The sequence below is a fragment of the Podarcis gaigeae genome (genome assembly GCF_964106915.1).
Source record: "Podarcis gaigeae genome assembly, chromosome: 10".
Taxonomy (NCBI): domain Eukaryota; kingdom Metazoa; phylum Chordata; class Lepidosauria; order Squamata; family Lacertidae; genus Podarcis; species Podarcis gaigeae.
In genome coordinates this window covers 43882304-43906646 of record NC_139686.1, presented here as the reverse complement: position 1 = coordinate 43906646, position 24343 = coordinate 43882304, and the positions used below count along the sequence as shown (strand labels likewise).

The window sequence follows — 24343 nt, the reverse complement described above, 5'->3', positions numbered from 1 at the left end:
AGGATTTTTTGGGCATAGTATGTGGATTAGGCACTCAGAAAAGAAGACATACATTTGCATAAAAATTGCATATACTTTGTCATATGGTGTAGAGCCAGCGTGGTGTAGTGGTTAAGAGCAGTGGACTCGTAATCTGATGAATCGGGTTCGCTTCCCTGCTCCTACACATGCAGCTGCTGGGTGACCTTGGGCCAGTCACACTTCTCTGAAGTCTCTCAGCCTCACTCACCTCACAGAATGTTTGTTGTGGGGGAGGAAGGGAAAGGAGATTGTTAGCCGCTTTGAGACTCCTTAGGGTAGTGATAAAGCGGGGTATCAAATCCAAACTCCTCTTCTTCATATGCAAATTTGTGCCGTCTTTGGCAGAGGGCCAAAGGCACATTGGGAGCTACATACAAGTAATAGATGTCTAACAGAATGCAAACATATGAAGCATCCCCCATAATCGTTTTTCAGTACTAGAAAGGGTTTACTCTGTTAAATTTCTGCCTACCCCACAGCTGCTAAAGGCAGAAGACCACATTGCATTTGTACTAGTGCAAACCAATCAATAAGAGATTCTTAATCTCAGGGTCATGGATTTGAGGCAAAAGATTCCTGCACTGAAGGGGGATTGGACTACTAGATGACCTCTGGGATCCCTCCCACCTCTGCAATCCTATAGTTAACATAAATCATGGTTTGCAAACCAATTTCAGCTACAAGGTTTCAACCTATCATTACAACCACAATTAGGGGCAGCCTTTGCAGATATAGCACTGCACCATATTCACTGCTGAAAGAATAAGGGAAGATTTTATGCAGGATAGAAACAAAGAATTCAGAACCCTGAGTCCCTTTCCTTGCTTTCTTAACTATGGCTAAGAGAAGTGTCACATCTGCACCAGGTTAATGTGGGTAAAATGCTATGAGAATAGCAGAAATGAACATACAATACTAGTCAGGCACCTGCGATGGTGCCCACAGCATCAGGACCCTGGAGAGTACACAATAAACCAGACAAAGTTAAAGCTAGCAAGTGAGGCTAAGAGCGAAACTACATGTTATAACAACAATCCTTTTTTTTAAAAAAAAAGTATACATAGACTATGTTTTATTTTGAAGAAAAAACTTGCTTGGAGCCCTGATCTGGTGTATGTTTCCCTCCTGAAAGCTATTTGTCCCCCAAAGGTGTAACAGCATATTTAGGGCAAATTGGAGTGCAGGGCAGGGAACCAGACTGGGGACATGTTCTGGACTGACACCCAAAATCTGCTTGTTATTCACAGTAAAAGTAGCCAGTTTAAGTACAGTTAGCAAAAAAAAAAAAAAAAAGCTTTGTCATCATGTAGCTCAGCCCTTGAGTGTTGCTGCACTAGTCAGAAGCCTACTGAATGGTGATATCAGGTGTGAGTACTTTGGACCCAGCTTCCTAATGGAGGTCACTTCCCAGTCGAGGAGGATAGCACTGAGTTTCTGAGGGCTGCGCTACAGCAGTGCTGGAAAGTCTCCTGATCTCCACCACTTCTAGGACGTGTGTGTTGGTGAAGGCCGGATGCCAGAAGTTAAGGGAACTTCCAAAGAAGAAGAATCTTCTCTGAGAATGACAACTGGTGATGGGAGAAAGTCTGGTCCTTAGGAGAAGATGGGGTGGGCTTAAGTAGTTAAGCGTCCAACCATAGCAGGATGCAAGTGCATGCATGAGGCCAGATGCCAGGACTTCGCCTTCCCAAATTGGTTCCAAAGGCCACCCACAGCCAACTTGGGGCACAGCAGCAGTGAGATTGGGACAGTTGTTCCCAGGTGTGATTTTTGCAACTGGGGTTTGGTTTTCTTACCTTAGACCTATCTGATTTTTATATAAAAATCTGCAAACTAGACACTAATTCCTTAGGTACATATCAATATTGGTCATAGTACAAATTTGTAGGATCTTTGTTTTTGCAGAAATTGGCCCTATTCAGAACATTTCCCTTCAAAAGTGTAGTACAGTGGTACCTCAGGTTACATACGCTTCAGGTTAAAGACTCCGCTAACCCAGAAATAGTGCTTCAGGTTAAGAACTTTGCTTCAGGATGAGAACAGAAATCGGGCTCCGGCGGCGCGGCAGCAGCAGAAGGCCCCATTAGCTAAACTGGTGCTTCAGGTTAAGAACAGTTTCAGGTTAAGTGTGGACCTCCTGAATGAATTAAGTACTTAACCCGAGGTACCACTGTATTCATTTTAAAAAGCACTGTTGCTGGTATATGTACAAAATACGTCATCACCCGAAGGCTTTATCTTATTGTCCATTAAAATATAATTAATTTGACTTGGATTTCATTTGCTGTACTTTTGTTCCTTTGCCAAAGAAAATCTTTTGTTCCTTTGCCAAAACAAAGGGGGTAGTAACCAACTACTGAAGAGAAAGAAAGGCATGATTAAATATTACAACAAAAGAGGGAATTTAATAACTACTCTGGTGTTGTTTAATAAATTAGCTTTTGAAGTGACTGCTAAACAACACATTGAGTTGAAAAAGGGTAATTGTTAATATTTCTTAACAATAAAACTGTCATTTATTTCCAAATTTGCCCTGTGTAACTGTATGCTGTCAAATGAATAGCTGTAAACTAGTAAAAATATATTTCTGCATTAAAATGTTGGCTAAAAACAGTGTTAGCCTCTGGTGTGAATAATCAGCATGATAAGAACTTAAAATGCACACCCAGAACACCTGCTTAAAATAACATTTCCCACAAAATGAAGATGTTCTGTACTAAGTTATCATTTGCTGCCAGGTCTACAACCTGAGTCAGCTGAGGCAAAATGTTATAAGTCTGAGGTTGACTTCCTCCAAGACAATCAGTGGCTCAAACTTGTGTTCCCCTGTAGCTGGATTACGGCGCACACTGTTAGTGTATCAGGACAATTGTCACTTTCTTAAAAATAAAAATGGCGATTAGAACAATTGTTTGTATTTTATATATGCTGATTTTGGTTGTAGCAATACTTATGCTACTAGTACACTTCTTAATTTGGTCTTTTCTTTTAAAAAAATAGTGTTGCTGTTTGCAATGTTTTTATTCTTTATTGTTCATTTAATGTTTTTTATTGGTTTTGATCTGTTGCACACAGTCTTGGTGGTTTGCAGAAAGGTGATATAGAAATATAATAAAATAAGTGAGGTATACAAGTGGGACCTGCAAAATGTGATGCTTAGTAGAGTGCTGCTGTTCAGGGTTCAAGCCAGTCAGCCATGCGTTGTTCTACAATGCTCCGTTCCATTCTCCCCTTCAATGGAGTATTTTCTGTTCTCCCACCCCCCAACCCAACCCCACTTCAAGCAATCAGTCAGCATTCTGCGGCCACTGAGAATGACCAGTCTTCACTGGAGTGCTTGGGGGGGGGGGGTCTCCCTTCACTTCTTCCCGCATCCATGAAAGATCTCTCTCTCTCTCTCTCTCTCTCTCTCTCTCTCTCTCTCTCTCTGTGTGTGTGTGTGTATTACTGTTGATGTTTCAAATTGCTTCAGGATGCTTTATGGGAAGTGATTTGTTAAAAAATAATAATAACATGTGCACAGGTCCATTTGCTTGGATAGATCCCATTCACATGGGGCTTGTGCAGGAAAGCCCCACAGTGGGCACAAACCTTTTTAATGTCTTGTATAGCTCCCATGTATTTTAGTGGAGCCTTCCCAGTGAAGCCACGGTAATTACACTGTACTAGCATGAGGAGGAAACAGGCTTTTTAAAAGTATAATTAAGTGGAATACTGCATAAAAGTCAGGTTGATGTGACTTAGGAAAACCTGTTGGTTTCCTGTGCCAGGAACTACTGTGGAACCCCACCAGGAAGTGTGCGACAAGCAGGATCAGATTGCACCCTTGTTTTGTGGTTCATTTCACTTATTTAATGCAACTTGAGAATCTGCAAAGGCATTAAAAAGAGAAATGGGTTTTCTGTGAGTCAAAATATTTGCTATTATAGTATTACGGCAGTAATATAGGGCAAATTCCTTTGTTTTGCAATCTACAACTAACAAGAGTGAAATACAGGTTACTACATTGTTTTAAAGTACATTTAAATATTGTTTTATCATATTGCAGTTTTTCTACCATAGGAATCAATTTTCCTGTAAGAAAGCAAGAAGCAACCTGATTGTGCCAACTATTTTAATTTCTTACTGTGGTGTATTGAAATCGGTAGCTTAATAATAAGAAAAGGCAACCAAAAATATGTGGTAGTAGTTTTAAAAATTATATTTAATAAACCACATCTGCTGTTCTAAAACCATTTGCTTCAAAGCAATTCCATAGAATTTTGTGGGATCATCTGGAATAAATGGCTTAAATACTTCTGGTTAGTTCATCTGACTTTGAAAGGGACCTATTTTTGTTTGTTGTTTTGTTAATGTGCTACTTTAAAATGTACGAACAGATGTATACTGCAGTTATGTATCCTGTATTAAGACTCTGTCTCTTTCCTTCCTCAGCGATCTCAGTATGAACAACATCACTAGACTGTCCTCAAACTCGCTGCACAATCTCCGCTTCCTGGAAGAGCTGTACGTATCTTTGTATCCTTGACTGACATAGTTGAGAGAACATTCCTAGGCACTTCTCTGGGAACCAGATAACACAGCACAGAAAAAGCTGTGAGCTCCGACACATTTGGCACATGCGGAAACACTTAGCTGGAAAAAACACACACCAATTGCTTGTGATTCTAGAAATACACTTACCCCAAAAAAAAAAAAAACCACCCTAAACGAGTTACCACGAGGCTACAACTTTTCTAAGCAGAGACAGGGCTGTAGAAATTAATTTTTTTTAAGGGTTGTTTAAAAGAGCCGGATTGCTTTTTGGAAATAGTTAAGCAGCAGGATATTAAAAGTTTGAATACCAGCTCATGTTTATTAAAATAGTAAGTGAAGTTATAATCAAAACCAAAACCTGCTGTCTGGTTCTGCCTGTGTCAAGGACACTTGCATTCACATTTCATGGTACTAAGTCGTCTTGTTGTAATCACTTTTAATTACTGTTTCCTTACTCTTTAGCTTTTAGCATCCCTCAAGGCTGGCTATGAAACACAGAACCCTGCATAGCTTAATTTGTTCTATTTGGTATATTCTGTTTTTTTAAAAAAAGAAAAAACACTATGCTATAAAAACTAGTTAATCAAACACAGGATCACAAGTGGAATGTTGATTAGCAGTGATGATGGCCAGCCAGAAGAGGAAACCACTCTATGCACATAAGACTATATGTAACAAAGTGACCACAAAACTAAGAATTTGAAAATGCTTTGGATTTGCATTCTTCACATCAACAGTAACTCAAGGCACAGGTATCCTGGTGAGGTTCACTAAAAGCAAAGTGTTTGTACCTCTGCTTCTTCCCTCTGATACTCACTTGTGGCATCTAATTAGTGGCAAGCCACAAAAACCCACATATCATGGACAGCTGCAGCTTTGTTTATGCAAATCAATGTATCACTTCCTCTTCCTGACTACCCAGAGTTTACCTGACTTGGTAGTGTCATGCAATATGAGCTACTGTCTATAATCATGGGGGCAAGGGGGGTCGTATCTAGGGATCTTGCCCCAAATGTGAGACCTGATCAGTTGATACTGGGATGGCCTCATTATAACACACTTTCTGTCTAGAAAAGGGTCCAGACTTGCACTGGGGTGCATAATGCCGCTTCGTGTGAGGACGTCCTGATGGGAATCCTAAGCTATTGACTGTAGCATCAGTGCTCTGAATGCCCAGTGCATTGTTCTGTTTTACAGTCTCGCCATCCAGTCTCCTACAACTGCCTATGACTGAGTGAATTACACAAACTATGTAGAACCTGCAGCCACTTGATTGCTTTTACATCTCTAAAGGAGAAAGCCAGAAGGCTGCTGGGGCTAGTTACAGAATCATTGAATAAGACATATCTAGTTTCCTTTCTAAGACTGAAAAATTGGGCTTTGCAAACAAAAGCAGTGTGGGCAAAGCTCCAAGCAGTTTTTAGTACACTGCTCAACAACTTTACAGCAGGTGCCCTTAGCAGAATAATGCACAGATAAGTTCACTTGGGTTGTCTGTTTTGTTCCCCCTCTCCCTTTCAACAGAATGATTTGAGAATTAGTTTCGGGTGACAACCATTTTGCCAACCAAGTGACAAAGCTGCCTTAAAAGTTAGCTCTGTCTCAGTCACAGGTACAAACCAACAAACTAAGCCTCATGCCTTTTTTTTTAATGACAAATATGTGTGACTCCTGTGTGATTTCAGTTTTGTTAATCTATTGGGGGGGGGCGCATTAGTGAGAACAATCTTTCCAGGACTATTCGGTAATTCCATAATGAAGTACAAAGTCACAGCACAAGTGTTAAAGAATGCAATTACAATTTTCAGAACAAAAATGCTAGCTTTTTAACAGTAGAGATCGAACAATTACACTGTGCCTGAAGCAGTAGCATCAGATGGCATTTGCAGCCACTTAGAGAGGGCATTCAGCCTCTTGTGTGCCCATGCACGCAGCACTGCAAAACTTCTGTAGTTTTGCAGTTCCTTTCCACCTTTTATCCAGTATGGACATTAGCTGGTTGTTTTTCAAGGGGGCGAGTAGAAATCTTTTGCATGTCAGCTGGTTGGCTTTGCTGGCTGGTTTATTTCACCTGTTCTGTATTGGGTTTCTGACAGATGTCCTTATCGGATGGTTGCTTTTAAATAGGTTAATTGGCAACATTGGCAGGTAGGTTCCGGAAGTTAACAGGCAGTTAAGGTTCAGTGACCACTCTTGGGTACCTTTAAAGGTGAAGGGAGTGCCTGAGTAACTGTGTAGTGCAGTGATGTACAGTAAATAAACTTTGGAAAACAGGCAACATCACAAAGATTGACTTATCTGACCACACCCTCCAGAGCAGAATTGGGGTATGTGTAGAGGGTTTCAGGGAGGAGGGGAAAGAAGGGGAAGTCCTATCTCACCAGCTGAAGTCATTCTGCTGGTGTGCAGATACCACTGGAAGTTGCCCAGTTCGTATTATAATCCTGTATAGAAAGGAACATGCAAAGTAAAGATTATAATAGTTGTATTCAAAGTACAGTATAGTAGCTTGTATGATCAGACATGCATGCCTCCAGGTTGGCAAACAGCCAGTGACACATAATAAATTCCACCATCACAAGACAGGATTGGTATGAAGTAAGAACAATATTAGTTAAAATAGAAAAGCCCTGCTCAGCAGAACACAGCATTTTTAAATTGATGTATTTTCTCATATAACTATTTGGGTTAATAGCCAAAAAGTATTTTTTTTTCTTAGTTTCGTGCATGCGCTTTTTCTGACAGGATTATTCCAGCAACAATACCTATTATAAAAGCTAACTATTTTCAAAGGAATAATAAACTGGGTATCCAAATGCATTTGAATTCTCATGCATACGGTTGTTCAGACAGCTGTAAAGTCTGACTCAGCCTCTTCAGTGGCCTGTCCTTTAGTTAATTTAACCAAGGTTCCTGTTTACAGTCCATTTGCTCCTCCGTTGTCTTACATGAGATGCAGCCAAGCAAATAAAATGCAGGTTATGGTTTAGATTTCTGTCATGTTGCCTATTTAAAAATGGAAGCATTGCTTCAGTTTGGACGTGCTGAAGCATTCATAGCAATAGTTTTCCGCTGCTGCTAGTATAGCACTTTGGGGAACAATGTTGCCACTACCCAACCATTAAAAATCAATAGAATTTATTATATTTTCAACTTGTAGAAGTTGTGTTAGTCAGAGTGGCTATCCTGATTATACAAAAACGGAGGCAACTTGGGAATTTGCATGGTTTTGAAATTGCGTATATTGTTTGTTTCATAAAATTTATACACCGCTTCATTTAAAAAATTAGTGTGGTTTACAAAAAGGTAAAACAATTAAAAAATAAAAAATACAACCCTACTTTTAAACACACAGAAGTTAAAATACTAAAACATATTAAAATTCACTCAACTTCCTAAGCATTTGAGTAGCTTGTTGAAAACAATAATCTTTTTAGCACGTGCAAAAAAGAATACAGTGAAGGCACCTGCTTGATCTCAATGGGCAGTGAGTTCCAACATTCAGGTGCTGTCACAATAAACAACTGAGTTCTTACAAAGGTGGAACTGGTATTATGTGGCACCTATAGTGGTGCCAATTACACTGATCGATGCAGTCAAGTGAGCGCATGTGGGGTAAAGCGATCTCGTAGGTAAACTGGTCCCAAGTTGTTAAGGGCTTTATATGCCAATAGTAACACCTGGAGCTTGGCCCGGTAGCAAATCTGTGCAGATCTTTGAGCACAAGTGTTATATGCTTGCAAGGGCTCACTTCCACTAGCAATTGTTCTGCAGCATACATTTATAATGGTTGTATGTGTTTGGGTTGGTTTGTTTTAAATAAATCTGCAAACAACCCTGTACCCTGAAAGGTATGTTAGAAATGGGTTTGTCTACGTATAGAGTATAAGAAAAAACTGTTCCTTTTCCCTTATGGGGTACCCAAGAGCCCATATAAAATCCTTATGCATGTTCTCTATTGGTTAGGAGAAAATAACAGAGGCCAACCAGAGAATATTGAGAAGCAAAGCAGCTAGTAAGCCTGATCTTTATTAAAGTGTTGCAACAGGGTGCTCACCCCACCATGCAGGAGGGAGGAGGAACCCAGAACAAAGGTGTGCAAGCCCTTATATAGATTTTTGAAATTGCCACCCTATAGCTCAAGGCCACCCCACAATACATCATACATACATCATAGAAGGGGCGGTCTACAGCAGAATCCTGTCTGGCAGGAAACCTGTTAATGGGTTTACCTGGACAGCCTGGCCATTCTTTTGTGATGATAAATACTTAATTCCTGAGTCCAGGTCACAGGCTCACCCTATTCATACCCAATTGTGCACATAATGAAGGATTTGTGAGCACAGAGGCAATGGGGAGGCTTTTCCCATTTCCATCCAGACTGCAGAGGAATATTTGAGGTCACTGAATAGTCAAAATGGCTTTAGGACTGTTTTCCTGTACTGTTTCAGACACATGGGTTATATATTTATGTATGTGTTTGCCTGGTATATTTATGAACATTTATTTTATATCTTAGACCTTGTAATTCTCATAGCAGTGGGAACTTGCTTCTGAGTAAATATGCTTTGATTTTGTTGGAAATTGATTGATCATGGGATTCAAAACCTAAGGCATTGAGAAGTACAGGCAATCCTGGCTGTTCCAAGGAGAACCTCAACTGCAGCCCGAACCATGAATGAGTTCAATGGCAGTCTTTCATTCATTTCTTCACTATACCAGATGGGTAGCAGCGATTTAAAATAAAATAATGACCACATAAAACCAGGCCAACCCATGGTTGAAACTTTCCCCCCCTCCCATTGACACAAATTATACTAAAGTGAATAATGCATGGAATAACATTGGTCTTAACTTTTCTGGACTACCGTAGACCAAAATTCTCTGGACATTCACAAAAATCAATAAAACACACAGATGTGGTTCGATAGTTATAAATACAGATGTCATAAAAACACAGAATCTGGAATATAAAGTATCTTACACCCCTCCCCCAAACCAGATCAGCCTTTGCTATATTTGTTTGTTTGTTTGTTTTTAAGGGAAACCAATTTGGATGCACATTTAAATGCAGCAAAGCAAATAATTCAAATTAAAAGGGCTGGCTGAATTAAAAGGTCTTTACCTGGTGGAAAAAAATTGGTCATAATGTGGGTGCACCACATTGCATCAGCTAGTGGGGGTGGGGGGTGCTTAGTGCTGAAGGCTGTCTTCAGGTGCTTAAGGTGCTTTTCAAAACTACTGATTGAAACAGCCCATGCTTCTCCTTTAAGAGTGCAGGTGGCCAGTGCCTCTTCCTTGCTATCCCACTACTGTCAGTGATGTACAGTGGTACCACGGGTTACATACGCTTCAGGTTACATACGCTTCCAGTTACAGACTCCATTAACCCAGAAATAGTACCTCGGGTTAAGAACTTTGCTTCAGGATGAGAACAGAAATCGTGTGGTGGCAGTGGGAGGCCCCATTAGCTAAAGTGGTACCTCAGGTTAAGAACAGTTTCAGGTTAAGAACGGACCTCCAGAACGAATTAAGTTCTTAACCCGAGGTACCACTGTATTTGAAATGAAAGTTGACATAACATTTATCGAATTCCTCTGATACTCTGCTCAGGTTGACATCAGCAGTTACCGTAACATTATTTTAAGAAGCACATGTGTAACACAGAAAGGCAAATGATCATCAGCTCATTTCCACATGTAATTTCTATCCATTCACAACCAGTCGGCTTTTTAAAGCACAACACTGTGAAGGAACGTGACCATTTTTGTAACCATGTGCTCTCTTGTAGCTAATGAAGCTTGGTAATTTATCTGCGTGCTTTCTATGTCTGCTGGGGAAAATTCATGTCTACTGGGGCAAATGTAAAGTTATGAAAATAGTAGCCAATCTGCATTCTGTAATTTTGCATTGTTTGCTACTGAAGCAGAACAGGTTGGACAATTAGGCATGCACTGTAAGCCAGGTTTATTGAAGCAAATGCATTTGCACAGCTGACGGTAAATGGACTGTGTAGTTACGAAATGTTTCACATGGAATGTTAATGATGACAAAACTGGGATCTTCAACAACTCCTTCCAGCCCTGGTGCTTCCAATATAACTGTCTTGTGTATTTTAACATCCAAATTAATTCCATATAAAATAAAATCTATTTATCTTTTTTCGTTCTAACCCTGCAGACGCCTGGCAGGAAATGGCCTGACACACATCCCCAAAGGAGCATTTTCTGGGCTTTTCAGCCTTAAAGTACTGTAAGTAAACCAACATTTCTTTGTGGTTTGTTTAAAAGATCTCAGGGCCTAATACTAAAGCAACACTTTAAGTGAATTGTTCATTTTGATCAGAGTATGACCAGGAAAAGATGGTTGATGCTTTTAGAAAAATAATGATAATCACAGGGTTCAGGTAAGTTAATATGGGAGGAGGTGGTCCTTAAGTTATTGTGGTCCTAAGCCGTTTAAGTCAAGACCAGCTCTTTGAATTGGGTCCAGAAACTAATTGGCAGGCAGTGCATTCAAGTCAGGATTGGCATTAAATGCTCAAACCATCTTGCTCTGGTGATTAAAGTGGCCACTGAATTGTGCACTGTCTTCAAGGGCAGCACCATGTATCATGCGTTGCAATGATTTAATCTAGAGATTATCAGAGCATAGGCAACAAAAGTTAGGCTATTCCTGTCCAGGTAGGGGTGCTGCTGGGCCACTTGCCAAAGCTGATGGAAGGTACTCTGCACCACCAAGGCCTCAGGTGGATCCAAAAGTAACCCCCAAGCTGCATACCTGCTCCCTCAGAGGAAAGGTAGCCCCATCAAGAGCCTCAGTCTTATCCGAATTAAGCTTCAGTTTGTTGGCTCTCATCCAGTCCATTGCAGAGACAAGACAAGTGCCTCACCTGCGGATGTAAAGGAGAAGTAGAGCTGGGTGTCATCAGCATATTGCTGACAATCTACTCCAAAATTCCAGGTGACCCCGCTCAGTGGTTTCATGTAGCATAGGGAAAACAGCTGTCCAAGTGGGACTGGAACCACTCATCCACAATATGGACAGCTCTTTAAATGACAAGAAGAGGCACACACTTACATTTTATTAATTTATCTCATTAATATCCTACCTTCCTCCATGTATTTCCCTCTCCTACCCATTTTATCCTAACAACAACCCTGTGAGATAATTTAGGCTAAGAGAGAGTCTTCCAGCTATCCCCACGATGCTACGCTGGCTTTCAAATTATACAAAGTTTTGGTTTTATCTCTAAACCTTGGTTTCAAAATATTGGTAACTAGCAGGTGGTACACTCTGTTTTGGAGACCAGATCTCACACCCATGTTACTAACTATTTTCCTTCGGGGGGGGGGCGGGTTATACCAGTGTAAGTTACTAAACACTGGCCTCTGGTTTGTAGGCTAAAATTGTTTAACACTCTTTCTCTCTCCAAACGCAGAATGCTTCAGAATAATTTGCTAAAGCAAGTTCCTGCTGAAGCACTCCAGAACCTGCACTCTCTCCAGTCTCTGTAAGTATATGCATATACCCTATAATACACTACATGGTTGTTAATGTGATTATGCCAAAGTATGTCATTGCATAACCTCTGCTCCCATTAATTATAAAAAATAGCATAATCTGAAGTACAAAGTGACACTACATGGCAGAAATAATAGTGTTCAAATGAAGCACAAGATCACAATTTTTTTTCAAAGTATAATTCTTACTGCTTAAACAAAAAAAAATAGTTAAATAAGGAATTGCTTCCTTGAGCATTCTGGTCTCTCTCTCAGATAGAACAGATTCCAGTGTACTAAAGCCTTCTATTGAGAGTGTCCCATTTAATATATATTAAAATAATAAATACACAATTAGTATTTCATGCCACAAAGGCATAATCTATCTTCCTCTTGTGTTTCAAAGGCTGCAGAACAAGGGTTGAGCAATGTATTGCACCTGTGTGTCAACTTAGAATTCTGTCTGATCCAATATTTTACTTTAAATGAAAGTAAGCCTACGGTCTACATGATTGCTGAAATAAATCTGACAAACGAGACCCAATGAATACTACAGCAGAAATGCATTTCAAAAAGAAACTTTCATTTCCATTTTAGTGATTTTTAAGTCTGTGCATCAGGCTAACTTGTGTTGCTTCCTCCAACAACCTAAATAGTAAGTGTTTATATATATGATAAGCCATATAAACAAAGGGTTCTTTGTGGTGTTGAAAGAGAGTTGAATTTTCAACAGAGTTTCTAAATAAACTATCTCGCTATCTCTCGTTCTTTGTTGCAAATGCCTTTCTAGAAGATAGAAAAGAGGAGGCGAAGGAGAAAGGAGGAGAGAAAACTGAGAGGTTGTGTTGACTGTGTAAGGGTGTTTGATGACAAAATTAAAATAAAAAGAGAATGAGAGTGGTCAGTAGGAACTTTAAACAGCTGTGGAGCAGACACCAGATAGGAATGATAAGTACCGTATATGTACAGAGCAGGCTGCTATCACTTGAAAGAGGATCGTTGGCAAATGTGACCTCTTTGAGGAAAAGAAAACCAGGATTATTTTGTTTCTTCCAAATGAGTTAGTGCCCGTCTGATAAAGGTGTGCATAGATTTAGTTTCTCGTTTCAACCTGTGAATTAATCGAAATGGACTGGAAACTGTGTAAAAAAAATCCCAAGGCTCAGGAACTGGGCTGTTTGATTTACTCAAGAGGAAGAATTCTGAGGAAACTTCTAAGAAGTCTGTGGACTCAGCTACACAGCTGCAAATAAAATGTTTTAAGTGCGTTGTAAAGTGCATTATACAAATGCGACACTAGATCGTGATGGTGAGCTATGGCAAATTCAATATATTTTTCAAGAAGCATTTTCAGAACATTTTTTATATATGTCTAGATTCCACCTGTGTGTTTGGAGGCAGACTGGTGTTCATGCTCTTTGGACTGTGGGGTAATTTGCAAAAAGACTCTTCCTGCAAGCTCAACAATGATTTTGAAATGAGTTCAATATTTGTGAATTCTGATGCAACATATGCCTATGTATTTAGCTGTCCACATGGAACTCTTCCTCACAGGTAACAACAGTGTTATTCAGTCAGGAATGTGAGAGACATCCAGAATTATGTGTACAGTGGTACCTTGGTTCCCGAACTTAATCTGTTCTGGGAGTCCATTCAACTCCCGAAACTGTTCAAAAACCAAGGCATGGCTTCCGAAGCTGCGTCAGACATTCAGCTTCTGAAAAACGTTCGCAAACCGGGACACTTACTTCTGGGTTTGCAGCATTCAAGAGCTGATTTGTTTGGAAGCCAAGCCGTTCGAGAGCCAAGGTACCACTGTATCATGGAAAACACTGCTTTTAGTTCTGCCACTTTATCTACTCCTCTGGTTCTTAGTGGGTGCCTAAACAAAACTATATTCGACTTCATTGAGCAGACTATTGCACATGAAAGTTCAACACCATAGAGCATTTGATTTATCCTCAAACTGCAAGGGACTAATAAGGCTATTTCCTGGAGTATTTTCCATGTGATTCATGGTGGATTTTTTTTCTAGTGTCAGATGCACATGTGCAGATTTTGTATAGCATCTCTTTAAAAATTCACAAATAATATGAAAGGTTTTTTAAAAACCACCTATGAAGGTGATTGTGAGGAAATCCTGCCTATACATCTCTTTGGAATGCCCCAAACTGAAATCTAGGCCTTAGATGAAAGCTAAGATTAGCCTCTGAGCATCTTTAGTTCTCATTCATTACTTCCTCCTTCAATGCCCTTTATGGCTTCTCAGATCCTGTATTTGTATTTTCTCTGAGGTGAATGTACTTCATGGCTATGTCCCAGAAAGTACACTGTAGTAGCATAAGGAATCAGTATTTTATTCCTAGTTATAACGAGAATAAATGAGAAAGACTGATTGTCATAACTCTTAAAGTATAATATTTTCTACATAAGCTGCAGAGCATATGGCCAGAGCACGCACAATTTGTTATTAAAAGTGACACTAGGTTGCATTCCTTATGCTTCGTGAATTCTCCTTGAAAGATTTCGACATTTTAAGTGAGTTCATGATCAATTTCATGTTATATTCTTCCTTATATGCTATCTATAGTAGGAAATAATAAAAAAAGTATCCCTAAATTGGCCCTCTTTTGAGCACAATAGCTGCTTTTAAACTTTCCACATGTTAGCCATATATTTTAAATTATAAATAAGGTACAGTTTATGAGCTAATGGATTTAGCTTTGAAAGTGCCAAAACTTTGATCAGCGCAACTAAAACAACTGAATGAAAACGTTAAGGTTTTCATTGCATGTTTTATAGATCAGCATGCATTATTTACATTATGACAGGAAGCACAATCACTAATGAAAAGTTTTATTATCTGTAACTAGAAAAATGGTACTTAGGAATAAAAGAAAAGATTAGATAACAAAGGAACATTTGTGGCGGTAGGTTTTAAGACTGCTTTGTGAACTCTTTAACTGGGTTGCATTTTCTGTAGTAGTACATGCTACAGTAGCTTCTTAGCGTGGCATGTTAAAAATTAACTTTGCTGGATTTGAATGGGAAATTAGTATAGTTACTTCTGTATAGATGCGTACTGCATGCTTGCCATAAGCTTAGGTATATATCCTGTAACATTTAACTAAACTTTTTTAAAAAGATGTATGACTCCAAAGGCCAGGCAGGCAGAGTGCCCACCCTCCAAAAAACAGTGGGATGCTCTCTCTAGGGAGACCTGCCTCTCGTCAACATTGATATATTTTCAGTACCAGGTCAAAATGTACTTCCACACCCAGGCATTTAGCTGTTAATTTTTATTTTGTGAGGTTTGATGGCTTTGTTAGTGGCTGTTTAATAGTGCTTATACTAATGTTTGCGGTGGCAGTTGGGTGTTTTATTTGTCTTGAATTTATATAGGATCACTTTTAGTCGGAGATTCTTTTTGATCCTACCTACTTTTATTTTTATTATGTTTTCTGTTCCAATATATAAATCACCTTGAAACTTTATGGTAGAAGTGATTCCTGCAATGCTATGTTGATGCACAGTCTGGATAACACAGTCGGTTAGTGTGGGAAGCCAATAATGCCAAGGTTGCAGGTTTGATCACCATATGGGACAGCTGCATATCCCTGCATTGCAGAGGGTTGGACTAGACGTTCCTCAGGGGGTCCCTTTCAACTCTCTACTGATTCTGCTATTCACTGTGGGAAATATAAATGTAAAATGGCTTGTAGCTGCTTACAACCAGTTGCTATGTTGACCACTGGTGCTCTTACCAATGATACCTCCACCACCAATAGAACAATTTACGGCACAATCCAAAGTCGTTGCTGCCAAGACCCTTTGGGGCAGCAGAGCTGCTGCCACATCTGTAGCCCTACCGTTCATGACAGCTGTTACGTACTGAATTGAATAGGATCCAAACTGCAGCAGTCTGATTGGTCCTAGAACAATAGGATCCAAAAGGCAGCTGTCTGATTGGTCCTAGAACAATAGGATTCAGAATGCAGCAGTCTGATTGGTCTTAGAACAATGCAGCAGTATGATTGGTTGGCAGGAACCACCCAATCATGCTCCAGATAGAAGTGAATCCACAACCTGATTGGCTTACAGTAGAATTCCAGAATTAGCCAATCATGTGCAGCCCATTGTGTAAATAATGTATATAAAGCAGATACTTTGAGGGGACTTTCGTTCATTCCTCCTCACCACTATGAGCTGAATAAAGAGCATGAAATCACTTTGCGACTCTGAGTATATTTCAACAGCAGAAAGTGGGGAGAGGGCAATTGGGCCCAGCCCCTGCAACAGCTCTAGGCAGGCACAGCTGTTGGGTCAAGATTGGCCCAATGGCATCTCCTGACAGAAGAGAGACCAGCTCAGGCATTTACCCTCACTAGAGTCAACATGCTGCCATCTGCCTTATTGCAGGGCAGATTCGATGGTAAACGGAACAAGTCTGCCTCTACAGCTTGATGGAGGTAGAAACTGTCTCTCATGCCTTGTTACGCTGCCGTTTCTATGGGGATATATGCTCGGTATTTATTACCCCTGCTATGCAAAAATCTCCAAATGAATCCAAACTTCAATGTCTAAAATCCCTTGTAGAAGACAAGGATCCTGAGATCACCCTAAGGGTAGCCAGATTCTGTGTGATTGCCATAAAACTTAGGGAACAAGCTGTACTATCATAATGATTAAGGCCTTAAATGATAATTTAAGGTTATATGTTAGTGACTAAGTTTTAATTTATATATTTTAACTGTTGCTATATCTGTATTGTCCCTGTTATACCTAATTGCAAATTCAAATGTACCCCATCATGTTTTATGACCTCCTTGACCAGCTAGGGATCCAGTGAATCTCTGAATAACTCAGCCCTGCCTCTGCCCCTTCCTCAGAATGTTCCATTTGCGATGGACTCTGCTGGTGCTGATACTCCAGCATGTGGACGGAGGAGATCAGCACCCATGGAGCATCACTTGGGTCACTTCCTGTCAGAGCTTGGGTCACTTCCTGTCAGAGGCTAACAGGAAGCTGGCTCAGCTGGTAGAGCTTAGCCAAAAGGTGCCGCCACTCAATCCAACACCCGCCTGCCCCCAACAAGTCTGGTGTAAGAAGGGTTTGGATTGCTCTGCAAGTCATTACTTTGAATATTTCAGTGGAAATGGTGGACAGGTCTTTGCACATTTAGGAGCAATCAGTGAGGAGGGACTGCATCGCACACCTGGCCTCCCAGCAGCAGGCTCTGATGCTTACCAGGAGAGAAAGGGGTGCTGTGATGGATGTTGTGTAGGCACATGAATGCACTCACACAGCACTGACCACCTCACCTTCTCCTAGCAAGTGGCAGAGACGTCGCTGCCAGGAGGTTAGGTGTGCGGTGGTGCCTTCTCTCACCCATCACTCCTGTGCACATCAAGTACCATTCCATTCAGCAAGATGACACTTGATGACACTGCAGATGATGCTAGAGCTGGCCCTAAAGTAAATTACTGTAAAATGCAGACAGCCCATCATTTATGGTTTAAGGGGATACAGAGTATGCCCGCTGCTCAGGCATATCATGCAGACTTATGCCTAAAGTCCTACAATCCCAACTAATTTAAGCAGCAGTGCTAGAAGAAACAGCTATAAGATCTAGGTCATATATAAGGCAGGATGTTAGCCCTGCTGGAGAAAAACACACACGTGCGAATTGATTAAAGAAAAGGTTTTTAAAAAGAAGCTTTAATCAGTGTAACTGTCAAGCTGATGAACTCTAAAGTCCTTGGCTTAGACTGAAACATCACACAGACAAGAAATGCCTTTCTGACTAAATGCAAAGAAACTTTGTATTTCCATTTAAAGTATATCTCACTTGGAAACGTAGCACAAAATATTCTTGTTGCCCTTGCAGAGAGTGGGTATTTCTAAACATTTCCAGCTTTACCCATTTGTTGACAGACCTTGTGAGCTGTTTTGGAAGCTGTGTCCCTACAGCCTGCCATGTCAGTTTTCATATTGAAAATTTAATTGTAAAAGGGCTTTGACACTGAACTTTTATAAATTTGTTCCAACTGACCTTGTCTCAGTTATTTGCCAGCCTGGCATAAAGCCACAGAAATTGTTATTTGTTCTCGTGCAGTAGGTAGAAATACTGTGAACAAGTAGATAGAAAGGACCTGACATTTTACATGAGCAAAAACGAAGAAGCAGCTTTAAATAAAAAGATTAACAGGCCTGCCATAAAGCCCAGTTTCTTTCAAATGAGCTAGCTTTGCCTCGTACAAGATTACTTGGTCTGCTTGCATTTTCATTTTGTTCAGTGAAAAAAAGAAAACATTTAAGCATATTTTTACTTCATCTTTCTTTTTGTATAATTTATCTGGACACAACCTATTTAGCCCGCAAAGTATTTCCTAAACAAGGGTGTTGGTTTGGACATCACTGTAAACCATGGTTGATATGGGTTTTGATATGGGTTTGAATGACTCAGAATAGCCTTGGGCTTGTGCATTAACAACCTACCTCCGACCAGTATGGCTGCAAGAAGAAGACCAAAAGCTTTTGCTTTCATTATTTTATTAACTGCAGCTTGCCATTTTTTTCTGAAGCAAATGATGTGTGGTTAATCTCGACTAAGCCTTGTTTGACAAAAGGCAACTTCAGGCTTGAACCACAATGTAAAGTTGGAATGTAACACTAAACTGCTGTTGATTAAAAATGGAAGCAAAACATGCAGCTGCTACCAGAAATACCCCACCTCCCAGTGCTCCTTTTCCCTCTTTCTCTGTCTAGTTTGTTTATTATTCCTTTACTTTCTGAAGAACTCAAAGTTGCTAGCATGTAAAAGTACTGAAACAATATTTCAATTATAACCCCCAAATTAAATCCAATCTCAAAACCACAAAAAAATTCAGTAATAATTCCTACGCAACCAAGTACCAGATAAAAAAATATTCAGCTCTGGGTTCCTTCATCCTTGCCCAGGAAGGCTTCAATTCTATGAAGCTCAGAAGGTAACTAACTCACTGTTCTGTGACTCTTTTAGTTGATTCATTGAAGGTATTTCATTCCTATTGGGCTTATCCGTTTCTTGTGGTTCATTTCCGAGAACGCTAATCTAAAGAACAAAGCCCCCAATGGTGCAATAGGTCAGTGTGTCCGGCTGTTAATCGGAAGGTTGGTGGTTCGAACCCACCCAGGGATCGCTGTGGGGTCCCTTCTAACACTACAATTCCATGACTCTATGAAAGAAAACTACTACATACTTTAAAGGAGCAGTTACTTCCAGCTGTAATGTTGCATCAAATATTCTTCCTAATGCATTTTGGTTTGGGGTCCTTGGGTTGTGCTATAACGCCTTTCTCTCTCTCCAAGCAATCTATTTTTTTTTTAAAAAAAGATATTTATTGAAGTTTCCAAAAAGTTATATAAAAATAAAAAATAACAAAAATACAAACAAAACACATACCACAACAAGTATAATTTCAATCCCTTATTTTCTTATACCTTACTTTCCTGACCTCCTCATACCTCCCCTTTCTGTATTCCAATTTCTAATTAATTAATCTCAGCAAATCCCTCCCATATTTTCTATTGATTTTCAACTTTTCTTTTCTTATTTATATAATCATTACAGCTAGAAACCACCTAATTTCTAAACCAACATCGTTCTAACATTCATTTATTTTGCAATATTTCTTAAGATAGTCCTTAAATTTCTTCCAATCTTCTTCCACTGTCTCTCTCCCCTGGTCTCGGATTCTGCCGGTCATTTCTGCCAGTCCCATATAGTCTATCACCTTCATCTGCCATTCTTCCAAGGTGGGTAGGTCTTGTGGCTTCCAATACTTTGCGATGAGTATTCTTGCTGCTGTTGCGGCATACATAAATAATGTTCTATCCTTCTTTGGCACCAATTGGCCGACAATACCCAAGAGAAAGGCCTCTGGTTTCTTCAGAAAGGTATATTTAAATACCTTTTTCAGTTCATTATATATCATTTCCCAGAATGCCTTAATCTCTCTCTCCAAGCAATCTAATCTAATACATCTATGAAATCCAGTAAAATTAATATTGATGCGGATACAGGATAGACTATGGATTTTTTTAAAGAAGTTCTGTATTCCTTTAAAGAGGGATATGACCTCTGACCCTCCAGATGCTGTTGGACTCCCATCAGACCCAGACAGCATGGCTGATGGGGCTATAGACCACCAACAACTAGAGTGCCACAGGTTCCCTATGCTAGGTTTAAATAGATTACCCCTGGATTTGTGTCCCTTTTCTTCTTTTTCCATCCCTGCAAGTGCAGGAAAGCGAAAGACTGTTAAAGGTTTGGATTCAAAAGCAATGGAACTAGGAGCAAGTGAGGTAACAGGATCTGCTGATCACACTGTGCTGGAACCTTTGTTTCAAAACCACCAAAGAATCTATCTTAGCTGCTAAATAGTGCTGAGAAATTACATCTGCTGTGCTGACTGCCTTATGCAGTAACAAATAGACTGTGTGCATTGAGGACTTTTGTGGTTTTGCTATAACCCTGCATTGTTTGTTGAAGGAAACTGGTGACACCTGCACTGTGGCATCGTGGAATAAACCCTGTTGCTTTTCTTCAGGACTCTACAATTATATTAGTTAAGTGGTCCCAGCACTGGATTTAGGGGGGGGGGGTGCAGGTGGTTTCCCCACACAGGGCGGCAAGCTGAGGGGGCACAAAACTGTGATGTAGTGCACTTGAGAGAATGTGCAAAACAGAAGGTGAGAGGAGGGAGGGTGCCAAAAATGTTTCCTAGCTCAGGGTTCCCTGGTGGTCTCCTATTGCTGGCTCTGCAACAACCAGAGCCAGCAATTAGGAGTTCTTTTGTGCCTTTAGATTCACCTCAGGAAGAGCATTGAGTTAAGGTAAAATAAAGAATTTGCTAACTGAAAAGGGACCTTTATTTGCAGCTTGGATTTGGAAAACATATGAGGAAGGATGATTCAGTGCCCTTCCAAAACCATTCTGTCACACATTTAAGTTTCTGTTACCACTGGTAGAGCTGCCCAGTACCACACATGGAGAATGGGCCATCACCTTTATATTTAAAACATCGATTCAGTGAGGCAATTTATAATAGTGCTAAAAATGGCAAGTCACATTTTTTCCCCTATTTTTTTTGTAGCCCTTTCTCGCTTACAAAATGGTTTATGATTCTTAACCCATGTGCTTTCAAGCTAGAAATGGCCCACAAAGCTGAATCTGGTCTCTTCCATATCTGGCCCACAGCAGACCTTAATCAAAGTGTGATAAAATGCTTACAGTTGTTTGCAGCATACAAAAGGGAAGATAAAAGAAAGTATTGAAAAACTGGGATGTTATTATTCTCAAAAGCAGAAACCTGCTACTTGCTCCCTGTTAGATTCATTTATTAGCAGATTTTCTCCTGCAAAATAATAATAATAATAATAATAACGTTTCTGCTTTTTTTTTTAGACGCCTTGATGCTAACCATATCAGCCTCGTGCCCCCCAACTGCTTCAGTGGCTTGGTTTCACTGAGACACCTGTGGTTAGATGACAACTCTCTGACAGAAATTCCGGTGCAAGCTTTCAGAAGTTTGCCAGCACTTCAAGCAATGACACTGGCTCTGAACAAAATATACCACATTCCAGATTACGCTTTTGGAAACCTCTCCAGTTTAGTGGTTCTGTAAGTTTTCATTGCATTTCAAAGTGTAACATTTGAACCTTGTTATTTGCATCTTGAAGTAGTTGGTTTAATATAATATGAATAAGAGAGAAAGAATGTGCTTTCAGTAGATGCGAGCAGCAAAAATGTGACATGATTGATAGAGCCAAAAATTGGTTAACAATTGGTTAATGTGGCTAGTTGAATGAAATAGAGGTTGAGATTGCAAATACTACATTCTTCCCTTTATTCCTGAATCCTAACACACACATACACCCATCTGAATAATATGGCTTATTTTGCCCATGTAAAAAGATACAAAATTCGAATTCATTGCCATTTCCAGTACTGAAACAAATTGCTGGTGAATAAGCTTTGATTACACTTGCTGTTTCATTAGAGGAGAGAGACACTTGGGATCCAGTCTCTGTCACTTGACTGGATCACTTTAAAAACAATTTAATATGGGTTACAAAAAGATCTCTCCCATCACCTATAGAAGCACAAAATGGAATGATACAAATTATTATCCATATGTAAATATTTGAGTCTGCATCCGGTGAAAAGATCCGGACTGAGTCTGGTCTTCCCTGGTGTACCTGTCCCATCGCCCAATAACTGCATGCAGGCCTCTAAGGAATTGTGACAGTCCATCATGTGTAGGCCCAGATGTGCAACCTTGATACTACAGTGTTATAGTGCAGCAAAACATTTAGCCGCAGCCTACATGTGTTGGACTCCGTGTACATAGGCTGCTATATAAATGTGCTAATTCAAGATGCAGTCTTGGGGGCAGGCACACCAGGGGGTGATGGGAAAGCATGATTCTGATGCTCTCGTTGTTCAAAGATTCAAGCCCAAGGCATTTGGGCATCTGAGGCAAAACACCCTCTGCCCCTCCTGCAATGGAGGGGAGGGGCGTGAGGCTCTGCAAAGTACTGGCTACCCCCCTTTCTCTCTCCAAATACAGAATGGGCATGGCCAACATGCAAAATTCATGGGCTGTGATTATGCTAATAGTTATTTTTTAAAAAAAAAATGAATATATTGCTCTTTTTGTGCCATATACCCAAATACTATGCATGTTTTTGGCACTCTACTTTTGAATGTATAATTCACATATAGTCCCCCCCCCCCAAGTCTGAAAGAGCTGTTGCTGAATTCCCCCTTGCCCTGTTACTTTGCAGTTTGCAGTTTAAGCCTGCGTAATTCAGCAAGTTATGTAAAACTTCAGGTCAATGTGAAATCTGATACCATCTTCAATGGAGAAAAACTGGGCCTACTGTCAATAAAAATGTAAATGTAATAGTAGCTTTGGCAATGCTGTTTTGGGGAGAGAATATGTTTAATATGGGAGGCAGGCCTATTTTCCATCAAGGTTGTGGTAGGTGTGGTTTGTTAGGTTTCAGTAGTTTTACTTGGGTTTACATTTTTCTGCAAGTTTTGTGCGGTACATCTTCCCATGGAATTTGTAGTAACAAAAAACACAATCGCCTATTATAGAAAAGCAAAATGTGCTCACTTCAGCAGCACATATGCTAAAATGGGAATGATAACAGAGAAGATCTTGAAAAGCAAAACTTCTGCCGTCACCCCACTTTCAGCTAGGAGAAGGGGGGGCGGACAAACAAAACTTGGGTATGGCTGGCTTGGCTCAAGATAGCTTGAGTGTGTAGTTGCAGTTCCAGTTCAACAGCAAGCAGAGAAACCTCCCAGATACAAAGACATTGTATATCACGGAACCTAACTTGGCATAAATTAAACTGTGGTAAACTGCACTGTGTACAAACAAATAGCTGATTAATTTATCCAAGCATTCTTGCAGGTCTTCATGCACATTCCTTGTGTCATATATGCTTTTTAAAAATATATATATTTCTTCTCTCCCAATAAACATTATTATAGATACGTGTGCTCTAGAAGTTTGTTTTCAATTACAAACATAACCTGCCTAGTTGCAGTATACATAAACAGACACTTAAATATTGGTTTTGCAACAATTGCAACTATACCAATTGAGTCTGTAATTTTTAAATCAGCTTTTAAAGCCAAAGGCCACGTGAAAGCTAGTGGAAAAGTAAGAGGTAGAAAGCATTCCCTCTCATTTTCTACCTTTGTGAGAACAGGACTTGCATTTAAATCATGCCAGCCTTTTTTTAAAAAAAACACAACACTTCTTTTAGAATTTTAAGCATCAAAATGTTTTCTTTTATGTCTACTGCATATAGCTTGTTTTTCTGACTTGTGTCCTTAATGTTCTAATGCAGGCATCTCCATAACAATAGAATCTACTCCCTGGGAAAGAAATGCTTTGATGGTCTCCACAACCTAGAGACTTTGTGAGTTGACCTTTTATTTGTTGTGCTTTGTTTTCAGTGTTTTCACTGACATTATGCAGAAATAAAAAATAAAAGGCAAACATTATTTTGGGATTACTACAGGTTCAGGATGAACATTTGTGATGAAACTATAAAAGTACATTTTGATGTCTAATTTTTTTAATGGTTTTTTTCCAATTAGGCAATGGAACATAACAGTGACATTGGAACTTACTTATCGATCTTTGCATATTCTTAAATTGTCTATTTTGGTAGATTTTTACCCAGATTAAACTTTTCACTTGGTTTATATTTGCTATTGC

General features: G+C 39.8%; 1 protein-coding gene across 1 annotated transcript in view; it reads left to right on the top strand.

Annotated features, from left to right (window-relative positions):
- The window catches only part of LGR5 (leucine rich repeat containing G protein-coupled receptor 5), a 67003-nt gene that overhangs the window by 20482 nt on the left and 22178 nt on the right, over positions 1 to 24343 (top strand). The window contains exons 2-6 of the mRNA XM_083699113.1: positions 4456 to 4527; positions 10738 to 10809; positions 11999 to 12070; positions 21508 to 21723; positions 23970 to 24041. Of these exons, the coding sequence (XP_083555239.1) occupies positions 4456 to 4527; positions 10738 to 10809; positions 11999 to 12070; positions 21508 to 21723; positions 23970 to 24041 (504 nt within the window). The remainder of the gene's footprint in view (positions 1 to 4455; positions 4528 to 10737; positions 10810 to 11998; positions 12071 to 21507; positions 21724 to 23969; positions 24042 to 24343) is intronic.